Source organism: Onychomys torridus, chromosome 2 (assembly GCF_903995425.1).
Source record: "Onychomys torridus chromosome 2, mOncTor1.1, whole genome shotgun sequence".
Taxonomy (NCBI): domain Eukaryota; kingdom Metazoa; phylum Chordata; class Mammalia; order Rodentia; family Cricetidae; genus Onychomys; species Onychomys torridus.
In genome coordinates, this window is record NC_050444.1 from 140286734 (window position 1) to 140312971 (window position 26238).

Sequence of the window (26238 nt, forward strand, 5' to 3'; positions counted from 1 at the left end):
CAGCATGCATGTGTGTAGGAGGTTATGTTACAGTCTCTCCTTCATGGCTTTGGATCAAAAACACTCTGAAGATGCCTGCTCCTTTCAGACTTCCTGAGATGGTAACCCCCAATACCAAGCCAGGATCCTTGGCTATTGGAGATATGACCTGGCCAGAAAGAGTCGGAGTATGGCTTGAGCTCCACTTCAGAAGGGGCCAAAATGTTTCTGAAGTCATAGGAGCCTGGGCTGGCTGTGAATCTGTGACATGGAATGGTTGAGTGTGTAGCTGACGCTGGATGGAAGGGGTTCGGTATTATACTTGTGACCGTCTGTGTGTTAGTGTGTTACCATGGTAGGCGCTGTCTGTCTGTCCAGCATGTCCTAATCTCTCCCTCCAATCCCTCTCCTCTTCTCCCCATATCCAACCCTTCTGTCCTGAGAGGCGGGGATCAGATTAGAGACAGGCAAGTAGGGGAAATGCTAAGGACAATGAGAATTTAAAAAGCAGTGTTAAAAACAGGGGTGTTGGTGGGAGAAATAACCCTCTGCACGCTCACCACACAACGTGAACATTGAGTGACCTAACACACCAGGTCCCTTGTCACCCCCATTTTCAGGTGAGGGACAAGGCACAGAGAGCCTAGATGTCAAACAGCCAGCTCAGTGGCAATGCTGAGGTGACCCTTCTCCAGCCTCCGCGGGGCTCAGGATCATTATTCTTTGCTGTCTTGGACTCACTCTTGAGTGGCTGTGTAATTCTGGGCAAGTCTGGCTTCTCCAAACTCTTGTTTCTGCAACTGTAAGGAAAAGGAAGGGAGGGTGGAGAGGAGCTGTCCTTTTCTTCTGTCCCTTTCTAGGGAAGGAAAAGATCCATGGAGAGGGCAGAGTGTTGACCTGCCTGATGTATGTTCCACGTGGGTATCCCAGACTAGTACAGAGCTCAGACTGGGTTTCTTCCAGCCTGGCAGGGGAGGAGTGGGGAGCTGTGAGGGAAGGCTGAAGCCTACCTGGCAGCCAAGGATTCACCCCTAAGAGCTTCCCAGAGGCCAGGGCCAGAAGCTAGGACAGGCAGGGATGAAGGGGCCCGCTGCGCAGACCCTCCTCAGGGCAGAGCCAAGATCTGGTGTGAGCTTGTGTGTGTATTATCATGTCTGTGACTCTATGGTAACTTCCCTCATCCTCTACCCTCCACCTCACTCACGAGACATGGGAAATTAGTCTCTGAGGTAGATGTCAGTACATAGTTCACAAATTGGTGGAGTTTTTCTGTGGGAAAAGCCCAGAAACCATGATGAGGATGATGCCTGGACCCAGCTTGGGGAATCCCTCTGCTCTTCCAACAGGCTTGGGACTGTCTCTGGCTTGCTCAGATTCCCTCACTCTTTCTTGCTAGGACCTCCTCGTCCTCTGACCATTTTCCCCTCCTCCTCCTCTCCTCCTCCTCCTCTTCCTCCTCCTCTCCTCCTCCTCTTCCTCCTCCTCCTCCTCCTCCTCCTCCTCCTCCTCCTCCTTTTGGCTTTTTTGAAGCCAGTCCTGGAACTCACTGTGTAGACCAGGCTGGCCTTGAACTTATAGAGATCCACCCACCTCTGCCTCTCAAGTGCTGGGATTACAGGAGTGCGCCAGTGATCATTCCTACTCTTAATGTTGGTTTTCAATGTTCAGGGCAGTTTCTATCTCTTCCTGGCTACATTAATTTAAATGTGTGTTTGTGTGCGCTTTTGTGTGTGTGTGTGTGTGTGTGTGTGTGTGTGTGTGTGTGTGTGTACACATGTGTATAAGTAGAGGTCAGAGGACAACTTGAAGAATTTAGTTCTCTCTTTTTATCATGTAGGTTCTGGGAATTGAACTCAGGTCATCAGGCTTGGTATCAAGTGCCTTTACCTGCTGAGCCATCTCATCAGCCCCCTATCTACGTTCTTCAGGAGCACGTTCATCTCCCCCCCAAGTCTAATGACCGTTTGTCTTCCTGTTACCCCCAAATGTGCCCCCCCAGTCTGCCAATCTGATTAGAAATCCAAAACCATACATGCGGGTGCCAACAGGATGAGCCCTTAGGACAGTGGTTCTCAACCTGTGGGTCTTGACCCTTTGGGGGTGGTTGGACCCTTTTACAGGGGTCTCCTAAGATTGCCAGCACTATAATCCCATTAACAATTAATAATAGTAGCAAAAATTACAATTATGAAGTAGCAACAAAAATCATTTTATGGTTGGAGGTCACCATACTTGAAGAACTGTATTAAAGGGTTGCAGCATTAGGAAGGTTGAGAACCACTGGTCTTAGGACATCTTCAGCTATCCAAGTATCCAAGTTGAAGCTGAGCTCACATCCCTTCCACCATCCCAGCCCTCACCTGCTTGTCCTCCTGGAGTCTGTAGCACCATAAAAAATATCACATACTTCAACTTTAAAACTCACCAATTTTCTTATTTGTTTTGTTTTGTTTTTGCTTATGAAACGGGGTGTCACTATGTAGCTCAGGCTAGCCTAGAACTCATGAACTTTCTGCCTTGGCTTCACAAGTGCTGGGATTACAGGCATGAAACACTACACCAAAGCCTGAGTGTTTCTACTTACAATCCGTAAATGCCCACCATCATCACCAATGGATTTGAGGACATGTTTGAAATGCCAGTTTGGGACTCTACTTCAGATCCACTGAATCAACAACTCTGTAGTAGACGCTAGCAGTTTCTTTTAATAATCCCTAATGTGGCCAGGTGGTGGCGGCACATGCCTTTAATCCCAGCACTCAGGAGGCAGAGGCAGGTGGATTTCTGAGTCTAAGATCAGCCTGGTCTACAGAGTGAGTTCCAGGACAGTCAGGATTACACAGAGACACCCTGTCTCAAACAAACAAACAAACAAACAAACAAAACCCCTAAAGTGACCCGGGTTGCACTGTGTAGACCTTGGCAACAAACTTCTAACATGTGACCTGAATTCCTCACTGTTTGTTTGTTTTGTTTTTTGTGACAGGGTTTCTCTGTGTAGCTTTGTGCCTTTCCTGGAACTCACTCTGTAGACCAGGCTGGCCTCCAACTCACAGAGATCTGCCTGCCTCTGCTTCCTGAATGTTAGGATTAAGGCATGTGCCACCACTGCCTGGCTTCTCCTCTTTTTTAAAGAGAAAACTTTTTGGCCTCCATTGTCGACAGAGCCACATTCCTCTAACAGGTCAGTCTGGGAATGGTCCCTGGGAAGGGAAATCCGGCACAAGATGCTGAGGCTCCATCTGGTGGTTCAAGCTTACCACTGCAGCTCAACACTCTTGAACCTCTCAGCCAGAGCACCAGGAGCAAGCACTGTTCTGCAAGTTTCAGCCTAGCCCCCTGCCTACTCTGGAGCCCAGAAACCTCTCTCTCACCATGCCCCATGGACAGAACTCAGTCTGCCTGGTGTTTTCAAGCTTTGCTGGATTTGGTGTCCAGGAGAGGAACTCGGCAAGGACCATGGGCCCTTCCCTTCTCACTTCCCCCAGCAGTCACTCCCACAATTCTAAAGAACCTCTATAGTGACAACTCTCAGGTCTGTTATCCCCTCAGACTTCTTTCCACGCTCTGGGCTAGGGGAGGGAACTACTCCTTGGATGTTCCCTGAGCAACACAAACCATTTACCAAACAGGTTTCTTCACAAGCCTGTTGCTCTCCTAATGTTTTCCATGATAGAGTAGTCCCACAATTAACACACTGGTCATATCTAAGAGCCTCTGGCTTCCTGTTCTTTATTCCTCTTCACTCACGATTAATTCCTAAATCTTATTTCCTAACTCCCAACTATTCCATTCCTATTCTCATTCCCACTGGCTTAGTTCAGATCAGACCTCCTGCCCAAGCTCCCCCTGCCTCAGTAGGCCATCTTCGCTCCGCTCCCCACCCACTCTTCCTGCACTTGCTATATACCCCAAGTTGGCTCCCAAATCTCCTTCCCGTTTCAGCCTCCAGAGTGCTGGGGTCATAGACAGGCATCACATCCCACCTACTCCAGAAGCTCCTTTTGCAACCAGCCATCTTTCTAAAATACAAACTGGATTCCATTTAATCTGCTCCAAAACCTGTCCCCTCCGCATGATTTCGTATTTAAAATGCTGTGTTATCACCTGGCAGTGGCGGCGCACGCCTTTAATCCCAGCACTCAGGAGGCAGAGGCAGGCGATCTCTGAGTTCGAGGCCAGCCTGGGCTACAGAGCCAGTATTTAGCTTTCCGGACTTGCTCGAGCAAAGCTGAGGAGCCCGAGATTCCAGGTACGCTGTTTTGACCTCCATAGACGTGATTGTGAATACCTTTGTGTTACATATCTGTCTCCTGGATAGTGAGCCACTGTGTGCAGATTACTTTGTCCTCTATTTACCTGAGAACCCAGTTTTCAAATGAGTATTCTTGCCTTGTGCAGCCAACCACAGGTAAGTAACAGGATGTACTCAGTGCATAGGTGTAGGTGTGAGAGGCTAGATGGAGCCAGACCACAGGACAGACCTGGGGCTGCTCTGGCTCCAACCTGACAGCTTTGCTCCAGGTAGGAATAGCAAAGGGTACCTGGCCCTCCCTCCTGCCCTTTCAGGCCCTTCCTCTTCTCATTTGGCATGGAACAGGTCAACCGTTGGTAGCTGCTTCCATGTTTTGTTAGGCCAATAGTGACTTAATTGAAAGTTTTTAATGTTTGGGTTGGATTCCAAATAAAAATTAGGATTTCTGATTTCTTTAGAAGCTGGAACATGGCCTGTGAGATGGCTCAGTGGGTAAAGGTACTTGCCACATAAGCTTGGTGACTCCAGGTCTATCTTCAGAACCCACACAAGGTGGAGAACTCCAAAGTTGTCCTTTGACCTCCATGAGTGCTATGGCACATGCACCCCACCTTAACCACATACCCTAATAACTTTTTTTGGGAGGGGGGGGGCAAGGTTTTTCTGTGTAGCTTTGTGCCTTTCCTGGAACTCACTTTGTAGACAAGGTTGGCCTCGAACTCAGAGATCCACCTGCCTCTGCCTCTTGAGTGTTGGGATTAAAGGCATGCGCCACCACCGCCCGACTTAACATATATATATTTTAAATTGGAGGATTTGACAATGTCCCTGGAACTAAGCTGCTGCAAAGAGACAGTTCTTCTGAGTGCCCACCAGGCCCAGCCCCGTCAACAGCTGGATTGATGAACCTGTTGTACTAGGGCAGGGTGTGTCTACGACTTCCCTGCAGGTAAAACCGGAGCTATGGTGCTTCTCTTCCCAGCTCCTGGCGGAGATGAATACGGACACCTGCTAAGTATTTAGAAGGACACACACTTAGCGGGAGAGCGGTGGGCATGTTAAGTCTGAAAGGCAGAGTAGGTACAGACCACAAAGGCAGCTTCTCATCACCAATGAACATTTATTGAGTGTCCACATGTGCACAGCTTTGAACTTGGCGATCACAGAACGCACTGGGGGGAGGGGGGAAGCAGGGGTCAGGTGTATGCGGGTCTCCAAGGGTTCAGAAAGGTAGTTCCTGCTGGAGCCGCCAGGCGCGTCTCCCTGCAGAGAGGAGTCTTAGCAGGGCTGGGGTGGAGGAGTTGAAGCCAGGCACCACGGTGGCAGTGCAATCACTGGGAAAACATGCGGATTCTAGGGCGGTGTTACCTCCTGTTCCTGGCTCCAGCCAGGCCAGATGGCACCAGGGGCACAGGGATCTGATGCTCAGGTGTCCAAGCAGGATAAGGACAAGCAAAATAAATAACCCCCACCCATCTTCACTCTGCCGCAACGTGACACAAAAGCTCAAGAGACCTGGGACCGAGGGGTCTTGGGTCTCCTCAAGGAAGGGCAGGTGGAAGGAGGTTCCCTACCCCCCACTGCCTGCTCCAAATTGCCCTGGAAGGATAGGGGCAACTCGGACCCTGGGTCACTAACGTTGAAAGGAAGAACTGCGATGTCAATGGCCTGAGCCTGCTCTCTGTCCAAGAGGACCAAAGGCAAGAACCAAATGGCCAATTTAAAGGGCGCGAACCTTGGGGAGCCAGAAGGGCACCACAGCCTTGGGGAGGCCACGCCCTGGCCGGCAGGGCACACAGGCTGAGGCAGTCAGCGCCTGCCAGCCCGCTCCTACCCTGGAACCTCCCTCCTGTCAGGGAGCCAGACACTGGGTATAATGACACTTAGATGCCCTTTTTCTGGGGGCTGCTCCAACCTTCCCCGGCCTGGCGGGGCCAACCTCTGTTCCAAGCCAATCCCTGCCCCAAGGGGGCTGGGGGCAGGATGCAGTTCCTTATACTTGAGAGGTGGGCATCATGCCCTAGCCCTCAGAAAAGCCAGAAAGCTGGGGTGTTTGTAGGGGAAGTCTGAAGAAGGGGTCCAGTTTGGGGGCTTCAGGGAAGATGCCTCCTCCCTCCTTCCCTCGCTGCCCGCCCTGGTCTGTCCCTACTGGATGCCCCTCAGGGCTCTGACAGGCATTGCTCCAAGGCAGCCATGCGGTAATGGCTGGCTGTTTCTTCACCTGCTTGCAGCCTCATGGCCTCCCGGCACAGCCGGTTGGCCCGCGCCAATTCTACCAGCACACCTTGGTAGGCAGCCACCATCTCGGGCTTGACAGAGTTGGGGCTTACACTACCTAGCAGCTGTAGCAATTCCTGTGGCCAGCGGGAACGCAGGGCGGCAGGGGCCAGCCAGGGCAGCAGTGGCACGCAACCTGTGAAGGCTTGCATGCCCAGGAACCAGAGCTCTTGCAAGTCAGCCCAGATGCCCTCATAGTCTGGGGACAGAGCCAACACCGCCTGGTCAGAGCCAGGAGTGGCCCGTGCCACATGGGACTGTGACAGAAAGAGGATGGCCGCCGCGAAGAAACCTCGGGAGGCTGGGGTTCCCTGGAGAGCTGAAAGAATGGAGAAGAGAGCGGCATGAACCAGATGGGCCAAACGCCGGCCCAGGCCTCCCACTCCCTCCCAGGTGGACATGCTCAGAGAACAGAAGCATCATCTGGACTCAGATGGTCTAGGTTCAAAGGTGTTTAAACTTTTCTGGGTCTCAGTCTCTTCATTTTAAGATGGGGCCAGCAGCATGCCAATCCTAGCAATTTGTTATGGGAATTAAATAATCTAGGTACACTGCATCACTAAGACCTCTAAATGCACAAGAGGTGAGAGTAAGCTTCATGTCAGTTGTAAGGAAAAAACCTTCCTCGGGGTTTCCGCAGCAGAGACCCAAGCAGCTGGTGGAGGCCCAGAGCCCTTCACCAGCTGAGAATGAACTAATTTGACTTCTAGCCAGAAGAGGGCGCCAGAGAGGATGGCGAGCAGAGACCCAGCTCTGGCCCACCTGCCTGCCTTTCAGGGGTTTAGGAGCCCCCTCTTCACACCATCAGGAAGCTGTTCAACTAATGTGGTAGCATTTGTGGGTGAGCCAGCATTGGATCCATGGCATGGTGACTCTCCTTGAGGGCTAAAAGCAAGGGGTTCCTAGTTTAGAGATATGTTACCCTTCCACGGTAGGGTACCCTGCTGGGATCCCCACACAGAAAACAGGCAGCTGAGGGTATGGGCACATTACACCCTGTTCCCAGGCATCTGCTCTGTTCCTCCAACCTGACAGATGGGGCACAGGGAACAGGCAGGGACAGAGGGACCCAAGCAGACACCCACGGTCAAAGTGGGAGACACTGAGGGCTGTCAGGGGCTGGAGGGGACACCCTTCCCCCTGCACACAGCCAGAGGGAGGTAGGCAGGGAGAAGCTGTGCACAGAGGGTAGCGCTGCTGATGGGTGTCACTGAGTGCGGTGGGATGCTCAGTGGTAAAAATCTCAATGCAGCAAACTGGGTCTGTGACTCAGGGCTTGGGTAGGGGCAGCTCCACCTTGAAAACGCGGGATTCAGAGTTCCCAGGCTGCCAGGGATTCCAGGTACCTATGCTTGTGCCTCTGAACAGGTCTGTACCGAACACCCACCAGACTCTGCCTTAAAAGTCTTTAAAAGGAAGAGACTGTTATCATTCAGGGAAGGGTGGGGGTGGAGGATGGAGCGATACTGTAGAAATTGCTTCTCAATGAGAAAATTCTGCTAAACCACGTTCTCCAATGAGGGCTTAGGTTCTGAACACAGCAAGTCCACTCATGTGTTCTGTCCCCAAGGCTTACCTGGAGAGGTGCTGAGGAGCCGGGCCATCAGGAGGCCCAAGGTGGCCACGTTGGCAGCCAGAAGCAGCCTCCCCTGTTGCTGCACTAGGGAGGGCAGTGACGTCATCAGGGTGTTCATGAGAGATGTGAAGCAGGCATCACGCCTAGGGAGAAAAGGAGCGGAGGGGGGCAGGCAGCGTCAGGAGACTCGGTGGAGACTTTGGAAAACCTGGCGTCTAAGGTTTCCAGCTTCGCGGGGCCAGGGCTGGCCAGGACTTCATGCAGCACGGTGAAGTGCTAACTCTGGACTTTCAATCCTGCCTTCTGGGTTAGTCAGACGCCAACTAGCTGAGCTGAGGGACGGCTGGAGCAGAGAGACATGCCTGGGCTACCTGGGGCTCTGAACACAACAAATCTTCCAGTGGCAGCCAGGTGGTGGTGGTGCACGCCTTTAATCCCAGCACTCGGGAGACAGAGGCAGGCGGATCTCTGTGAGTTCGAGGCCAACCTGGGCTACCAAGTGAGTTCCAGGAAAGGTGCAAAGCTACACAGAGAAACCCTGTCTCGAAAAACCAAAGGGGAAAAACAAAACAAAACAAAACCAAATCCTCCAGTGGTACCAGCTTTGTCTATGCTGAAACCTGCTTATACTAACACTAAGAGAAACCCACAGATAGAGGGAAACTAAGTAGAAGGTTGACAGGGGTCATGGGTGGTCATCCCCCCGCCCTCCCTGCCCCCACCACTTCCTGGCTCTCCCCAGCTTCCCCCAAGCCCCTCACTTGATCAGCCCCGGAGCAGTGACCACCAGGTTGAGGAAGATGTGACAGCATGTCTGCAGGCCGATCTCCACGCTGTCTGGTAGCACTGAGGTATCATGGCCGGGGGATGTGAGTTCCCACTGCTGTAGGAAGTACTTGCACAGGAGGGACGGGGCCCCTTCCTTGATCAGGATCTCCCGGGGCCCATCTTCAACAGTCAGGTGGCACCAGCCGGGCAGGAGGAGCCTGAGCATGTGCAGACAGACGAACGTGAGATTGGGAGAGATAAGAGCATCCTGACTGCCTATGTAGTTCTCAACCTCTGAGGCTCATTCCCATCATTTTCTCCTTTATAAGTTTTGAGGCAGGGTCTTATTCTGAGGCACAGGCTGATCTCAGACTCAGAGCAATCCTGCCTCAGCCTCCCGAGTGCTGATATTAAAGGCGAGAGCCACCAAGCTTGGCCGTTTTTACTTTTTCAATGTGGGTGAGATTTCTGTCAGATTTGCTCTGTGGACCAAATGAAACTGTTCTAGGAAAGTATACAGCCAAACATCTGGCTTTGAAGCAGATGCTCAGAAAACCGAGGTTCTGTTTCCAATAAAAATCTGAGGATCAGCTGGGAATGGTGGTGCATATCTCAGGAGGCAGAGGTAGGGGAGTCTCTGTGAGGCTAAACCCAGCCTGGTCTATAGAGTGAGTTCCAGGCTAGCCAGAGCTATATAACGAGACCCTGCTTAAAAAAAAAAAAAAAAGAAAAGAAAAGGAAAGGGAAGGAAGGAAAGAAGAAATCTGGGATTGGCAAGAGACACTTGATAGTTCAGGAGTTCTGTGGGAAGACGCCCCCAAAACAAATAGAACTAAGAAATAATCCTAAGGGAATGTTCATGACCTGTCAGGGAGCCCAGTTTAGGGGAAACAGGGTGTCCCTGGGTGACCCATGTCTTTTTCTTTTCTTTTCTTCATTTTTTTCCTCTTTTTTGGGGGATAGGGTCTTGCTATGTCTACATAGCCTTGGAAGGACTGGTACTTTCTATGTAGTCCAACTGGGCCTTGAACTCTCAGATATTCCCGTCTCAGCCTCTTAAGTGCTAGGATTACAGGCATGTGCCGCCACACCTGGAAACCCTTTCTTTGGAATGGTCTGACTGGACAACACATAACTATAAACTCACCGGAGAGCATCCCCTGGCCAGGAGGGCCCTGGAGTAGTGGGGGAGATGGCCAAGTTAGCCACCTGCTGCGAAATGTCATTGGCCTCCTCAGCCTCCTCATAGAGAGTCTTGGCATAGCGGACGAGGAAGGGCAGCAGCTGGCACACCTCCTTACGCAGGGACGAGGTCTCCTCAGCCAGCCAGGCACCCAGGATCCGCACCGAGGCAAACACGAAAGGCTCTTTCTGCTTCTCTGGCCCCACCTGTCATCACAAGACCCCACTGAAATGAAGCAAACCAGGAACCCTCCTCTGCCTGCCTTGCCTGCCAATAACACAACAGAGGGGAATCCTGGCCTGAATGCCTACTGAAGATGGGCACTGCAGGCCAGTAAGACGGCTCAGTGGGTAAAGGTACTTTACAACCTCAGTGTGGTTCACACAGTGAAAGGAGAGCTGACTTGTCTTCCAGCCTCTACATGTGTGCTGTGGCATGAACACACTGCCCCTCCACCCTGCCTAAGAAATAGATAAATACTCGTAACTTTAAAAAAGAGAGCCTGTCAGTGGTAGCGTATGCCTTTAATCCCAGCACTTGGAAGCCACGGATCTCTGTGAGTTTGAGGTCAGCCTGGTCTATATAGAGTTAGTTCCAGGATGGCCAGGGCTACACAGAAAAACCAACACCAACCAACCAACCAAAAAAAACCCCAACAAAACAACCCCCCCCACAAAGGCACCAAGTCTACTTCTACCCGAAATCCAGAACATGGGAGGGACTCATCCCCACAGGGAATAGTCACCTAGCGGGACCTCAGTGTGGACAACTGAATTAAGCGGGTCTCAGACAACATGCCTGACTCAGGTCACATACCCCTAACTCTCTCCCCTAAGGTAGCTAGGGGACCAGGGGAACCTCAGGGCTCCACAGCTAAATAGCATTCCTTTAGAGAGGCTCTGAATTGGGGGTGTGTGGGGGGAGACTTGTCATTAAGTAGTCAGGAGTCACCTCCATTTGGGTTAAATCAGAAAAGGAGACCAGAGCTTAGCATAAGGCTGGTGGGTCCAGAGGCTGAAGCAGACCACTAAAGAGGCCAGTCATGCCTGAATCCTAACGAAGCAGAATAGGTGGCCTCTCAAATGCAGAGAGTGGATGGGATGGTGGGGGAAACTTTACAGAGGCAGGAGCTAGGCCACTCCCGGCCCCTCTCCCCACCACTCCTCCTGCATTCTACAAGTTTACATGTAAGACACATAAATATGTAGGCATGTTTATATGTAAGACAACGGTGTAGAGTGAGCAGAAGAGACTGCTTCGATTTTGTGTGTGATGTGTAGTGTGTGTACTGGGGAGTATATGTGAGTGGGAGGTTACTGTGTTGTGTGTGTGTGCTGTGATCAGAGTGCACATATGGTGTGTGGTATGGTGCTTGTGTGGAGGCCCACGGCAGGGAGGGAGAGGAAGGAGGCTCGGCCACACACTACTCCTAGAGTGCTTGCTACAGTATCAGCCAGCATGGGCGTGAAGGCATGCCATCTCCGCATTATACTCCTGGCTCCTCGGGAGGCCAGTGGGTCCTTACCTGCAGCAGGTAGTGAATGACAGCCCCAATGGCTTCTTTCATAATGCTCACAAGCTGCACCTTCTGTGGCTCCTTCAGCAGGGACTGCTCACAGCGGGTACACTCCTGGATCCCCAATTCCATGAGGGCATAGCAGGCGGTTACCACATCTTCTTTCACCTCTGTGCCTGTCTCCTCCAGAGCCAGACGCACCTCCACGCATGCCAGATTCACCAGAAGGGCCAGAAACTTGCTCCCAGAGCTACCCACCGGGATCCAGTCGGAGCCGCAGGCATGAGCCAGGCGGGCTGCCAGCTTGAGTGCAGGGTTGCGCTGCCAGGAGCTCAACTTGCTCCCTAGGATGCGTGCCAGCCCGGCCTGCAGATCCCGGTGGCATTCAGGGGGCACAGTTGTTGGGGGCAGGAAAAGGGGCAGCAGTTGGCAGAGCTCAAACTTGCTGGCATCCTCAGCTCTCTGGAAATCCTCACTGAGGCCTCGCAGCACAGCCAGCAGGTCAGGCTCCGCCTCCTTCCAGCACTGTGTCTCTGCAGCAGCCAGCAGCCCCACCAGGAGTGCCAGGGCCTGGTCAAAGCCATAGCCATGGCCCAGGTATGCCTGGCACAGGGCAGACACCGTGCCACCAGCAATGAGGTGCCGGGGCCCTCGGGGTGTGCCTGCAACAGCTGTCAGGCACTGGTAGGTGTCATCGATCATGGAGCGGCGGGCAGCATCATCAGGGTCCCCCCGGGCTGTGAGGAACGTGCTAAGGATGGGGATCTTGTTCAGGACCTGGGGATGGCTGGCTAGTTCAGGGTCACTGCAGAAACAGGCCAACAGGGCCACGCCCAAGGCCCGGAGAACGTGGTCAGGGCAGCCGTCAGGTGCCTCCTTAGAAGTCAGGAGTCGATTGGGAAAGGTGAAGCCAACGGCATCAAAGATCCGCCGTCGAGTTTTGGCATCAATATCACCTGCTTTGACTGCCTTGGTCACCTGGGGGTGGGGGGGTGCACTATCAGCAGCATGAAAGGAAACACAGCACAGACTCTCCCCTTCCCTGTTCCCCGGGCACTGAGGGCTAGCAGCAATGGGTTATGCAATGGGACCCATTCTGGGGTCATTTCATCCAGCTCCTCCTTTCTCCTTGGAGACAGCCAGGTATGACCTCTGGGATCCCTGTCATCTACGATTATCTCATGGAAAGGAGGTCCAGTGCCCCTTAACCAGTCGTTTGGGCAAATGGTCACCCAGTGTCTAATTCATTACTCCATATGCCCACACCTGGGATGCAGGGGGCATTAGAACCCAGTGTCTAAAATCCTCTACGGATTCAGGGTCCTTCCTTAACTACATGTCTCCAGAGAAGTCTCTGATCCATTTCCGCCACCTTCTCACGGGAAATGGCTCCTGCGTCTCGCTGCTCCGCATGTCAAAACATTTCCCCTTACATTTCCCCTAAACACCTCCTCTGCTGCAGTGTGAGCCCTTGACTCCAGAGCCTTCTCCCTGTTGCCATGGCAAACAAGCAACTGCTGCACTCCCTCCTCCTTTCACCCCCCACACACCAACTCACCCCCCCCCAAGCACTGCAGCTCCTGCTCTTGCGTCCCCAGCTCGGCGGGGTCCTCTACCAGCCCAAGACCCAAACCACTCCTTTACGTTTAACAGACCTATGGCCACTCTGGCCATCTTCTAGAACCTGTCACTAGTTACTTCTAATCCTGCTACTCTTTCAGGTCCAAGAAAAGCCACCCCAGCCCTCAAGTACTCTGCACTAGTTACAACCTGCTGCTGTTACTCTGTGAGTCAGCTCCCATCTGCTCTGGGACGCCCCAGAAAGCAAATCCAGGCAGCCTCCTCCATGGACCCAGTGCCACAGCCTTATTCACCTCTACTCCCCCCACTCCCCATTCCCAAGGGAGAAGAGTACAAAGGTAGAGAGATCTTGGTCCTTTTTGGTGCCTCCAGGTTGCTAACACCACTTAGATATCCCTGGGGACTTGCTGACCCCATTCTTGGGGGGGGCCCTCCTGTCCAGCCCTCCCACCTTCCAATTATTAGGCAGGTCCTTACGAGCAGCAGGGCTGCAAACTGCTCGCTGTCACTCTTGGCCTCACGGAGGGCTCCCAGGTAGCGCTCCAGGGTGGGGTTCCGGCTCTCTGCCTGGTTCAGAGCTGGCTCGCAATCCGAGGCCATGATGCCCGCCTTGCCCAACTGTGAACACAAGAGGGACTGAGCATCCCTCTGCAGAGGAGGGGCGGGGGCGGGGGTGGAAGTGGAGGATGTAGGGAGGGATTGGCACAGAGGGAGGGAGGGTGGATTTGGAAGGGTGGCTTCCTCATGACTGACCTCCCTTAGGGGAGCCCCTTTAAGAGGCTGGACCTGCAAATTCTTTAGGATGAAGAAGGGACCCTGGTCCAAGGTCACCTCCAGAAAAGTGGGAAATGAGGATCATGCATGCTGCTGCTCAGTTGGACAGCTCTCCTCACCAGTCTAGAAGTGGGAAGGAGCTGGCCCCACTGTACAGCAGCCCCTGGCGCCTGATACCGGGTTTTATCTCTCTCCAGGAGGCACATGGGGAGCGAGTGGTGAGGACAGACAGGGAGGAATGAAGACGTACACGGGTGAAGTTCGATTATCCGGACTCACGCTGACAAGGAAGAAAAGGACATTATAGGGTTCCTTTCCCCTCCCTTCTTCAGAGAAAGTAGTTTGGCTTCAGCAGAAGTAAGAAGGCAAGCTCCCCAGAGAAGGAGAGGACTCCCCTGAGGACCCACCTCTCCAGCCAGGGCTCATAATCGCCCCCGCAGCCTCCTTGCCTTCTCTCTTTTCCCTCCCTCGAGCAGGGGCTGCACAGGCTGCAGAAGCAGAGCTGCAGCTGCAGTTGCAGCAGCATTAACCCCCTGTGCTCCCTGTACTCTCCCTGCTCATCCCGCTACCAGCCTGTGGGTGCCGGTACTGGCTGGAGAAGGAAGGAGGGGGTCAGGTAGCTCTCAGGACAACAGACTCCAAAAGCCGGATAATCGAAGCGGGGCTGCTGTGATGGAGAGATGAGGAGGGGAGAAGGGATCCTGGCGGTCACCACCTGTCCCGCCGCAGCCAGGTCACAACACGACATTGATGAAGTCGAACGACAGGGCAGCGATGAGATCACACTTCACGATGGCGCGGTGATGTCACGGAGAGATCACAGCGAAACCACGACATGAAGGGGGGACAGCCCCCAAATATGATAGGGCAAATTTTTAAAGAATAGATAGATAAATACTGAAAGGGGCTGTGACAAAAATGGAGTCTCGACAGGGCACGATGATGTCGCGATATGGCGCGATGGAGTCGCGATAGGGTCCCCGGGGAGTCTCGGCATCGACCAGCGCCGGCTCGGAGAGGCTCCGGCTGAGATGCAGGGGAGGGCTTGAAGGGGGCTGAGCTCACCAGGCTGCGGCCCCGAGCGGCGAAGTCTTTCTCCGGGCGCGATGCTCCGGGAGCCTGGGGCCGCTGCTCACGCCGCGTTGCCCACTCTTGGCTCCAGGCTGCTACAGCTCCACCCCCACCCCCGCATCTCTCTCGACCAATCCGCGCTGTCCTCACTCCGCACTCTGGCCAATGGCGCGGCAGGGCGCTAAGCAGTAGGGGGGTGCCTCCGGTGCGGCCATCTTGCTTGTGGGCATTGCCCGAGTCTGGGGCCTCGGTGCTCGTGCAAAGAAGGCGAGGTGCAGGCCGCCCCGCGAGGGCTCGAGGCGAAAGGCTGAGGGCCCGGACGTCCTCGCTTGTGCGTAGTTCTCTCCTCAGCACTGCCCCTCCTCCCACCCCGGGCTCGCGGCTGGAATTGCGCTTCCGGAGGTCGGGGGCGGGAGGGCTGGATCCGCAGGAAGAGTGTGTTTCCGGGTTGAGCCCCGGGAGGTGGGAGGAGGCGGCGTTTCCGGCCGCGGTCGCTGTCCAGGGAGGCTGAGGCAAGAGGGAGCTGTCCGGGTGGGGAGCCAGCACTTCCTTCTTTCTCTTTCTCCTCCTCTGCGTGAGGGGAGAGAAGGTTTGGGGCCCCCGAGCCCATGGACCGGGAGGAGGCGGAGGCCGCCGAGAGCCGGCACCCCTCTGTGTGGCCCTGAGCCCCGGTAGGTGGCCGGGGCGGCTGGCTGCCAGGCCGAGGACCATGAGCTCGGGAGGGGCAGAGGCGGGACGGGCGATGCCTAGGGGTACCCTGGCCCGGTGTTGGGACCCGGAGGTGGCGCTCAGGGCAAGTCAGCTGCTTCTGGCCTTGCAGGTAGCAGAGTCCCAAGCTGAACACCCGCTTTGGGGCTCAGGCCTGGTCAGGCAGCTCCCTCCGTTCCCGGACAGAGTGGCAGACCAGGCTCCAGGCGCTGCGGTCCCGACACCCTCGACCTCTGCAGCCTCGCCCCAGTTGCTGTCTCTGATGTTTGATTGTCTCCCCATCGAGATTAAAAGAAAAAAAAAAAGCTGATACAGAATAAAGGGGGCGGGGTTGGGCACGTTGGCGAAACCTGCCTCCTTGGGAATTTTGACAATTATGCCCTCTAAGAGAGGGTCCTGTAGCGGCTGCAGGGAGCACAAGGCGAAGTGGAGGAAATCAAAATAGGAAATCTCAGGCGGGGTTCCAGGAGGGCTTTGCCTGCCTGCTCTCACCTCATGGTGGTTGTGCCCAACCGACCATGGATGCTGTTGAGGCGCATTAGCCGACACGCCTTGTGCTTTCTTGTGATTAACAGACTGGAAACTAGGAACAAATTGGAAAGACGACCTCCTGGAACAATCTGTTCATTTTTTCAGCTATTTGGAAAACAGTGTCTGCAAATATAAGCAAAGCTATTCATGGCAGTCTGTTCTGTAACTTTCTCAAATATGTAAGACTTTTTTCCCCCTTAAAGCTTTATTCTTGATTACTCACACCCGCTGAATAGACGTGCTCTGTCGTTATTCAAACATATCTTATCGCTGTGTACATAAATGGAGTTCCACGTATGTGGCTGACAGACTGAACTATGATACATTCCCCCATCAACCTGAAGTATTAAGTAAACATTACCCCCTGCTCTCTCAGAACAGCTGCTGCAGCAGAGTGCTTTTATTTCGGGTGTACTTGTAACGCCCTAAATGCCAGAACTGCTGGGAGCTTTTCTAGATTTTCATTTGTCAAGTGTTGTGGGGGTGTGTGTTCTCTCTCTGGGCTGTCACGCTTTGATTTGATAACAAACACTTTGGATCTTAGTGGTGTTTTGTTGTTCCTGACTCTGGTCAGCAAGCCTTTAACTGGACCCTAGCAGTGATTTGTGCCCAGAGGCAATTGTAGGTTTCAGCTGAATAAATGGCTGGGTGTGCAAATGAAATTAGCTCTGCCTCTCTCCTGCACTTCTAATGAGTTTGCTAGTCCCATGGTGTTTAGTACTCCTGTTTTCAAAACCTATTCATTTCTTTTTTGCTTTTCCCACCCACCTGCCAGGATATTGATGACAGGTGTTGAGTCACCTTTAGTTTCAAATCCTTTTGTGGTAGGCAGAAACGTGTTGGGTAAGAACCACATAATCACACACTCACACATATACTCCACGCTCCATCCTGGGAGGCAGGAAAAGTTCCTGGGTGTACTTTCTTAGGCTCCATTTCATAATCATTTGAATGTGTTTGTGGCCATACACCTCTGCTCTGCTCCTTGCTCCCTAATGTACAAGTACAGGAAAACTAGAAATAGGAATTAGGTAGGGGAGGAAGAGCCTGTGGCTCAGTGAAAGACATTGTCTCAATTTGAAGTGGTGTGTTTGTGTCTCTCCATTTCCTGACATTGGCATTGAAATCCATCTAGGCAATTCTGGTCTTCCTGTATGCTGGCTGGAGGTGAGGGTTAGGGTTGTCAACCTGTGCCATTTGTTAGATGTGAATAACAGGTTCATATGTAGAAAGAAGATTTTTAATTTTTTTATTTTCCGAGACAAGTGTGGCCTTGGCTGTCCTGGAACTCACTCTGTAAACCGGGCTGGCCTTTGAACTCACAAAGATCCACCTGCCTCTGCCTCCCAAGTGCTGAGATTATAGACATGCACCACTACTGCCAACACAAGATTTTTAATTTTTTTAGACAGTGTCTCAATATATTATCTAGGCTGGCCTTGAAGTCCTAGATTTAGGTAACTCGTCCTTAGCCTTCCAAGTAGCTAGGACTTCAGGTATAAGATACCACGATTAGCCAACAGATTTTTTAAATTGCTTTTTAAACCCTGTCAACTCCTACGTTGTCAAGATTTATACAAGAGGGAAGAAACTTCTGGAAAAATCAGCATCATTCTCCTCTCCCCCACCCGCTCCGTCCTGCAGCCACTAGATTACAGAGTAGACGGCAGAGTGCCAGAATTAAACGAGGAGAGTGGACAAGAATTTAAGACAGGAATTGCAAATGATTTGGATCGGGCAGATAATGGAAGAGTGTAAGATAATGATGGTGAGGATAGCAGCAAACTGGACAGTAATTGCTGTGCCTGAAGAGAACCAACTAAAAACTGTAGCAAGGCTGGACCGAATAATCATGATTAGTTAGAGGAAGTCCAACCTCTTCGTAGATAACCAGTACTTTGGTCAAAGTCACAGAGTAGTTAGTAGACGTGGGGAATCAAAGCAGCTTTCTCAGGTTGGTGCTCCTCCCATGCTGTCACATAGAGTTGCTGTTAGATTAGACGATAATGGAATAGAAAATGTTTCACTTTAACAGCAGATTCACTTTATATCTCTCGTTCTCTTGTTACACTGATAATTATAGGCTATGCCAAAGCTTGGGCTGAAAATTGACTGGCAGGGATGAACATTGAAAGACACACTTGAAATCTCTCTTTCTCCTGATCTGTAAAATTTTTAGCATTCCACATTTCCAGGAATCAGTTATTAATTACTTGGCGTATAATTTCTTCTCTTTCTGTCTTTCTAGTGTACTGGTTCTGCCTCTCTGGAAGGCCATGGAGAAGTGGCTGGGAGTCAAGCCAAGTCCTGCTTCCTGGATTTTGCCAGGATATTGTTGGCAGACATCAGTGAAGCCGCTGAGAAGCCTGTACCTGTTTTACACTTTCTTCTGTCTCAGCGCTCTGTGGTTGTCAACAGGTATTACTTTTGAGAGTTAAGATTGAACCTCTTCTGCCCTGCCCCCCTTGAAAACAGTCCGCGTCCTGAGTTCCTGGGTTGGTTTTAAGGCCCTACCAGAAGGCAGAAAAGCCACCAGCTGACAGGGATGTCATCATTTTGGTGGGTGTTTGCTTGTTGGGTTTGTTTTGTTTTGGAATCAAGATCTGAATTGGATTTTTTCTCATAAGGGAGAATGGGCATTCATTTTGTCATTTTATGAAGGTAGAATGGCCAAAACAGACAAAACCTTTCAGAGTTAGGTAGGTTGGGGTCCTGGAGCTGGACATTGTCATATAATGACTGAGGCCCCGGGGCACATTACCTAATGGTTTCTTATTTTTTAAGTGGCTCTCACTATGTAGCCCAGGCTGGCTTTGACCTCATGATCCTCTTATCTCACTTGACTTACCTTGATGAAATATAAGATCTGCCTCATAGTTTGACTTGAGAGAGTATCTAGTGAAAGCATGTAATGCTATGTGAACATACCTGCTTAGAAAATGATGCTTTGCTTCCTTTCCTAGAGGAATCCACACTTTGCTTTGTTTTTGTTTTTGAGACAAGGTGTCACTGCATAGCCCTGGCTGGCCTGGAACTGGATATGTAGACCAGGCTGGCTACAAACTCACCAGATCCGTCTGCCTCTGTCTCCTGAGTATTAGTAGTAATGGTTTGAGCCACCATGCCTGGTGGAATCTCATGTGACAAGTTGGTTTTTTTATTCTTGTTTGGGAGGTGCTGTATGTACATGCCATGATGGTGGGTGTGGAGGTTAGAGGACAGCTTTGTGGAGCCACTTCTCTGCTTCTGCCTCTGTGTGGGTTCTGAGGATCACTCAGGCTTGCTAGGCTGAGCCGTCTCACTGGCTCTGCATGTTTTGTTGGTGTTTTGCATAGGAAGGAACCCTGTTGATAGACTTCATGGAGTATACTTCAAGACTACTTCACCTAAGAGCCTCTTGTCAGGAGTTAGTGCCAAGAGGACTAAATGTCAAAAGACAAATTTCAAAATACTCTTTCTTGCCCGGCAGCGGTGGCGCACACCTTTGATGCCAGCACTCAGGAGGCAGAGGCAGTTGGATCTCTGTGAGTTTGAGGCCAGCCTGGTCTAAAGAGTGAGTTCCAGGTTAGCCAGGGCTACACAGAGAAACCCTATCTTGAAAAACCAAACCAAACCAAACCGCTTTCTGTCTTAACCCTTTGAGTTCTTTTGTTGACATGGTTCCTTTCAAGTATGGACTGTGAGAAAACAGCAATATGAGAAAGACTTTGAATCTGCCCTTCCTCTGGGCAACGGCCAGCCTTCTGCTGTAGAGACTGCTGTTTGGCTAACTGTTCAGCTGTGTTCTGATGGCTGTGAAGATTCCTATTGTCATGATCTTGAGGATCAAGTAATCACTATACTTAGCAGTTCTAGCATCACTGACTGTGGTTTGTTATCTTGCTGTTGTACCTGATGATTTCATGATTATACTGGTGGAGACTGAGTTGACAGAATGCTGACCCAGGTATTTTTTATGGAAGATGATAGCTTTGTTGACTAATTCTGGGCATCATTTTATGTAAGATAATTTGAATTAAGTAATTAATTTAGTACCATCACATTAGGAAAATCACTTCTTTGGAAGTATACCAACCCCCTACCAGGTTTCTAGAAATATTACATACCTTCTCATTTAATTTTTATGATAAACCTGGAATAGATAATTTATGCTCATTGTATTAATAAGGAAATTGAGCCAGGTGGTGGTGGTGCACGCCTGTGATCCCAGCACTTGGGAGGCAGAGCTAGGCGGATCTCTGTGAGTTCGAGGCCAGACTGGGCTACCAAGTGAGTTCCAGGAAAGGCACAAAGCTACACAGAGAAACCCTGTCTCGAAAAAACAAAACAAAACAAAACAAAAACAAAACAAAGGAAATTGAGACCCAGAGAGGCAGAATGGCTTACTAGAGTCACGAAGCAAGAAGTCACGTGGCAGGGCAGGACCCTAACCGAGCTTGTTTGTTGTGGTTGGTTTCCCTTTGCTCTTCTGCCAATGCCTTCTGACCTTAGGTGGTTCTTGGAGGACCAAAGTTGTTGTTTTTCCCAGAACTGTGACAAGAAGCCGGTCATTTGAAAGATTCAGAGGGGAGGGAAAGGTGATTCCGAGTCTCTGTGGTTTTCACGTATACTTGGTTAAGAGTGATTGTGGGAGAATTTCAGATTTAGATAAGACGTTGTTTTTAATCTAGCCTGATGAAGATGAAAGTGAAAATATCTAAGGGCTTTGGTGATAGAACACTTGACTAGTATATGAAAGGCACTGGGTTCAACTCCACACTGCAAAGCAAAGGAAAAAACAGTACAGCTAAGCCCCCAAATAGTGCTGAAATTTTGAACAGAAAACATTTTGGCATAAATATCAGGAGATCTAAAATGTTCATAGCCCTTGACTTCTTACCCTTTCAAGAGTTTTGGGGTTGGAGAGATGGCTCGGTGGTCCTCTTCCAAGGACCCAGGTTTGTTTGCTAGAACCCATATGGTGGCTCACAACCATCTGTAATTCCAGTTCCAGGGGATCTGATGCCCTCTTTTGACCTCTGTGGGTACCAGGCATACAAGTGGTACACATATGTACATGCAGACAAAACACTGGAACACATAAAATTTTTAAAAAAAAAAAAAAAAAAAAAGAGTTGTTTTTGGTAGGGGAATTAGGAGGAACTGGAGAGATGGCTTAGTGGTTAAAGGTATTTGTTGTGCATTGGCCATGGTGGTGCATGCTTTTAACTCCAGCATTTGGGAGACAGAGGCATGTGGATCTCTGTGAGTTCGAGGCCAGCCTGGTCTACAGAGTGAGTTCCAGGACAGCCATGGCTACACAGTGAAACCCTATCTTGAAAACAACAACAAAAAGCATTTGTTGCTCTTCCAGAGGATCTGAGTTTGAATCCCAGCATCTATATCAGGTGGTCAATAACTTCTGGTTCTCTGAGGGCACCTGTATGTATGTATGTATTTGGACATAAATCACACACACGTATATAAATAAAACTGAGTTTGCCACAGCTACAGAGTGAGAACTTTGCTTTAATGTGTGTGTGTGTGTGTGTGTGTGTGTGTGTGTGTGTATGTATGCATGTATGTATGTATGTATGTATGTGTATATCAAGAGCTAGGCATGGTGACTCATGACTGTAGTGCAGTCCTTTGTTTTTGTTTTCTGGGGTTTTTTTTGGTGTGTGTGTGTGTGTGTGTGTGTGTGTGTGTGTGTGTGTGTGTGTCTATGTAGCTTTGGTTGTCCTGGAATTCACTCTGTAGACCAAGCTGGCCTTGAACTCACAGAGATCTGCTGGCTCTGCCTCCCGAGTGCTGGGATTAAAAGTGTGCACCGCCACCACCTCCTGGCTCTTTAATGTAATCTTAATGGAAGAATCACTGTGAGTTCCAGGCCAGACTGAAGCCTTGTCTCAGCAAAACAGATGACTGGGCTAGAGAGACAGACACTTGCTACAAATCCCAACAGCACTGAACCAGCATGGTAGGTGTAGAGAATGGACTTACTGTGTTCTTTAACCTTCGCACACACACTGTGGCACATGTGCCCCTACACATATGCACAAGCAAAATAAATGCAAAAAAAAATTATATATATATGTGTGTGTGTGTGTGTGTTTGTGTATATACATATATATAAAGTTTATCTTAAGTATATCTCTAGATAGTTGTTGTGAGTAAGTGCATTCATTAATACTTGTTAATCCTGTACTATGAAGCATTGCTACAGCCTGCCCAATAACAGTAATGTTTTGCATATTTATGTGATGGATATTGTATTAGTCACTTTGAGTGATCAGTTTGACACAAAACTAGAATCACCTAGGAAGACAGACCCTCAACTAAAGAATTACCTTGGCCTGTGGCCAGTAAGTGAGGGATTTTTTTAAACTGCTAATTGATGTAGGAGGGTCCTGCCCACTCAGGGTGGTGCAATCCCTAGGGAGGTGGGCCTGGGTCGTTTAAGAAAGGTAGCTGAGCAAGCTAGAGGAAGCAAGCAAGCCAACAGCTCTCCTACTTGGTTTCTGCTTTGGGCTACCTAGGTTTCCCTCACTGATGGACTGTAACATGTGAGCTGAAAGAAACCATCTCCTCCCCAAGTTGCTTTTGGTCATGGTGTTTATCACAGCAGCAGCAGAGTAACTAGTGTAGATACTATCCAATGTTCCTGCTTTAGAAGAATGAGATGTGAAGAGACATCCTAAACTAAATGGTAAAAGCAAGATAAACAACTGCATGTTTACTATAGGACCAATGGTATGAGATGGGGGGGGAATCACATAATAGAAATCTAAAATAAAATATATAACTGAATGTTTATATACTATGATCTCTTTTTATTCTTCTATATTTTCCAGTGCTTTTGGATAACAACTTCAACTTCTTCATCTTCTTTCTCCTCCTCTTTCTCTCTTTTGCTTCTTTTTAATAAAGATGGAAGTCTACCAGACAATGCAACAACAGAATGAAAACGCATTTGGGTAGCCTGAGTTGATAATTATCTAATTGTGCTTATTCAACTTCTACCTTAGCATTTAAGTTTTCTCCCTGATGAAAGATGTTTTGTTGTTGTTGTTGTTGTTGTTGTTTTTCTGTTGTCATTTAGCTTGTGGATTATATGAATTCTTCCTGAAAAAAAAAAAAATCAAAAATAAGGGAACTCCATATTTCCCACCCATTCCTGGGTACCACTTAGGAGTGACTTTCCTCTGGTAGAGCTCTAGGTGCCCATTGACTTAATTTAGTTGGCTCCTTTTCATTTCTGCATTGGGCTCAGTAGTGAAGTCCACTGTGGGTAGTTATGATTTGTCTGATAAGATGCCCTGCTTTCCCTGTGGGCCACTGAGTTAGAGTTTTTCTGTATAATTTTACTGCTATATAGTTTGAGAATGGCATGTTAGACCTGGTGACTGTCATTTGGAAATAAATGTGAGATGACCTAAGAGCCTGGAAGTTCCTCAGAAGTCACTCAATTTTTGGAAAGTTTTGTTTTGTTTTGTTTTTCAGACAGAGTTTCTCTGTGTAGCTTTGGAGCCTGTCCTGGAACTTGCTCTGTAGACCAGGCTGACCTCGAACTTACAGAGATCCATCTGCCTCTGCCTCCCGAGTGCTGGGATTAAAGGTGTTCGCCACTGCCACCGGGCTAGTCATCTTCTTAAGAGCAGGAATCTGGCCTTTTTGCATATCAATTTGGCATATCAATGTAGCATAAAATTATTTGTTGACTGAATAACACATTAGCAATAAGGGGATTAATTATCCTTTGAGAATTAAACTAAAACCAACAAAAGGTAGAGGTCTACAAGACAACGTAAGGAGACATAATGCCCTTGAAACCAACAGATGGGATTGAAATCTGAACTATATTAACGTATCCAAATAAGATTGGTAGATCTGAGAAGTTATGTGTACATGGGGCACAGACCTAATTGGCCTTGGAATTCTAAAACATGGAGTCCAGTATAGGCCTAAAGGTAGCCATTGACTCTGGAAACTTCCTGACCTGCCTCTGAGAAGGAGATTACATACCTGGTGAAGTATCAGAGAATGTAGTAGGACTCTGACTCTGGATGAGGCAGGAGGATACCAAGGAGTGCAGCACAGCCTCATCCTGGAACAGTGTCCAGTTGATGAGAGAATCAGACAAACACATTTGTGTGCTAAGGGAAAGGATGGAGGGTTTCCTGCACCATGCTGCCGGAACCAGAGAAGAAGCATTTTACTTAGAGGCCCTCTTCGTTAGGGTAGGGATTCTATTGCTGTGAAGAGGCACCATGACCAGAGAAACTCTATAGAGAAAACATTTCATTGAGGTGACTTGCTTACAGTTTCAGAGGTTCAGTCCATTATCATCATGACGGGCAGCATGCAGGCAGATGTGGTGCTGGACCTGAGAGTGTTACATCTTGCAAGCAACAGGAAGTCAATTGATTCACAGTGAGGGAAGCTTGAGCAAAAGAGACCTCAAAGCCCACCCTCACAGTGACACACTTCCTCCAACAAGGTTACACCTTCTAATAGTGCCATTCCCTTTGTGGGCCCTTTTCTTTCAAACTACCACAGAGGTGAAGGGAAGAACTAAGGAGTCCTTTCCAAGAAGCTGACACCTCAGCAGTTTTTAAAGTTGAACTTGAGTGACTCAGAAGGTATTCCTAGGCAATGGGCACTGCAGAGCAAAGGTGGAGAGGATGAGATGAACCATGGCCTGCTACTGGAAGGGAAGTTCCTGAAGGGGCTGGGAGTGGCCAGGTGTCAAGGAGTCTTGTTTGCCATGCCCAGAAGCCTCACTTTTAATCTTTTTCAGAGAGGCTGTCTACATATATCTCCTCTGTAGCCCAAGCAGTCCTTGAACTTCTGATCCTTGTGACTCAGCAGCAGCTTCTCAGTATCCCAGGACTACAAGCCCATGTCACAAGGCCTGGCTCCAATTCTCTCTTCCCGTCTCTCCCTTCCCCATTCTTTCCACAGTGCTTGTGCGTGTTAGGTGAGTGCTCTGTTAATGAGCCATGTATCCAGCTCTCCTGTGGGGCTTCTTTGAAACAGGGTCTAGCTTTTGTAGCCCAGGCTAGCCTGGAACTGACTGAATAACCCAGACTGGTCTTAACCTTGAAGCACTTGATGTCCCAGCCTCCAAGCACTGGGATTATAATTATGAGCCACCACACTTGACTTAAATTTCCTTTTTTTGTTTTTGGTGGGTTTTTTTTTGTTTGTTTGTTTGTTTGTTTTGTTTTGTTTTGTTTTGTTTTGAGACAGGGTTTCTCTGTAGCTTTGTGCCTTTCCTGTAACTCGCTTTGGAGACCAGGCTGGCCTTGAACTCACAGAGATCCTCCTGGCTCTGCCTCCCAAGTGCTGGGATTAAAGGCATGCACCACCACTGCCCGGCTAAATTTCCTTTTTTTTTTTTTTTTTTTAAATAATTTAATTATTTTTATTTTATTGCATTGGTGTTTTGCCTGCATGTATGTCTGTGTGAAGGTATCAGATCTTAGGGTTAGAGATAGTTGTGAGCTGCCATGTGGGTGCTGGGAATTGAACCCAGGTTTCCTGGAGGAGCAATCAGTGTTCTTAACTACTGAGCCATTTCTCCAGTCCTGTTTTAAATTTTCTTGATTATGTTCTATAATCTAGAAAAAAGTTGAAGTTGTGCCCAATATGTACTTATATATACATTATATCAACTAATATTATGTGAATGTCTATGTATGCATAAGAGAAACCCCAAACAAAATTTTGAAAGGATTAGTAAAAAGCAAATATGAAGTAATATTAAAAATCACTTTTAGTGTGTGTTTATGATATGTACATATGGACACATCCATACGATGACATACATGTGGAGGTCAGAGGACAACTCTGTGGAGTTGGTTCTCTGATAACCACCTTTACATGGCTTCTGGGGATCAAAGGCAGGTTGTCAGGCTTGCATGGCAAGTACTTTACCCTACCAACCATCTCACCAGTTCAGAATTCTAACTTTCTTTATTAAATGTTTTAATGTACAGAATAGTGAGTTTTAATACCCTTTTTTTTTTTTTTTTTTT

At 49.5% G+C, this 26238-nt stretch overlaps 2 protein-coding genes across 8 annotated transcripts in view; one reads left to right on the forward strand and one right to left on the reverse strand.

The window, feature by feature from the left end:
• Positions 1-5334: 5334 nt before the first annotated feature.
• Positions 5335-15408, reverse strand: Ncdn (neurochondrin). Of its 3 annotated transcripts, none has more exons than XM_036178731.1 (7): positions 14975-15408; positions 13613-13753; positions 11564-12532; positions 10003-10244; positions 8849-9073; positions 8088-8230; positions 5335-6830 (listed from the first exon to the last, which is right to left on the reverse strand). In XM_036178731.1, exons 2-7 carry the CDS (start codon positions 13733-13735, stop codon positions 6394-6396), a joined length of 2139 nt encoding a protein of 712 aa, XP_036034624.1. In that variant the 5' UTR covers positions 13736-13753; positions 14975-15408; the 3' UTR covers positions 5335-6393. The 3 variants fall into 3 exon arrangements, with proteins under 3 accessions (XP_036034624.1, XP_036034626.1, XP_036034625.1); XM_036178733.1 differs by having other exon boundaries at positions 14625-15079; XM_036178732.1 differs by having other exon boundaries at positions 14808-15039.
• Positions 15409-15438: 30 nt separating this feature from the next.
• Positions 15439-26238, forward strand: part of Kiaa0319l (KIAA0319 like) — a 106642-nt gene continuing 95842 nt past the window's right edge. For 2 of the 5 annotated variants that reach the window (XM_036178726.1, XM_036178729.1), the window contains exons 1-2: positions 15439-15651; positions 18468-18637. In XM_036178726.1, the coding sequence (XP_036034619.1) occupies positions 18496-18637 (142 nt within the window). In that variant the 5' untranslated portion in view covers positions 15439-15651; positions 18468-18495. Of the gene's footprint in view, positions 15652-18467; positions 18638-26238 lie in introns of those variants that run through there. The other 3 variants (XM_036178727.1, XM_036178728.1, XM_036178730.1) reach the window with 3 other exon arrangements.

Coding starts and splice junctions, on each gene's coding strand:
- Ncdn (XM_036178732.1), bottom strand. CDS start 14,906: ATGCCGAGACTCCCCGGGGACCCTATCGCGACTCCATCGCGCCATATC. Junction 12,533..13,612: donor AGTTTGCAGCCCTGCTGCTC/GTAAGGACCTGC, acceptor CCCCACCCCCAG/GTGACCAAGGCAGTCAAAGC. Junction 8,231..8,848: donor ACTGCTCCGGGGCTGATCAA/GTGAGGGGCTTG, acceptor TTTTCTCCCTAG/GCGTGATGCCTGCTTCACAT.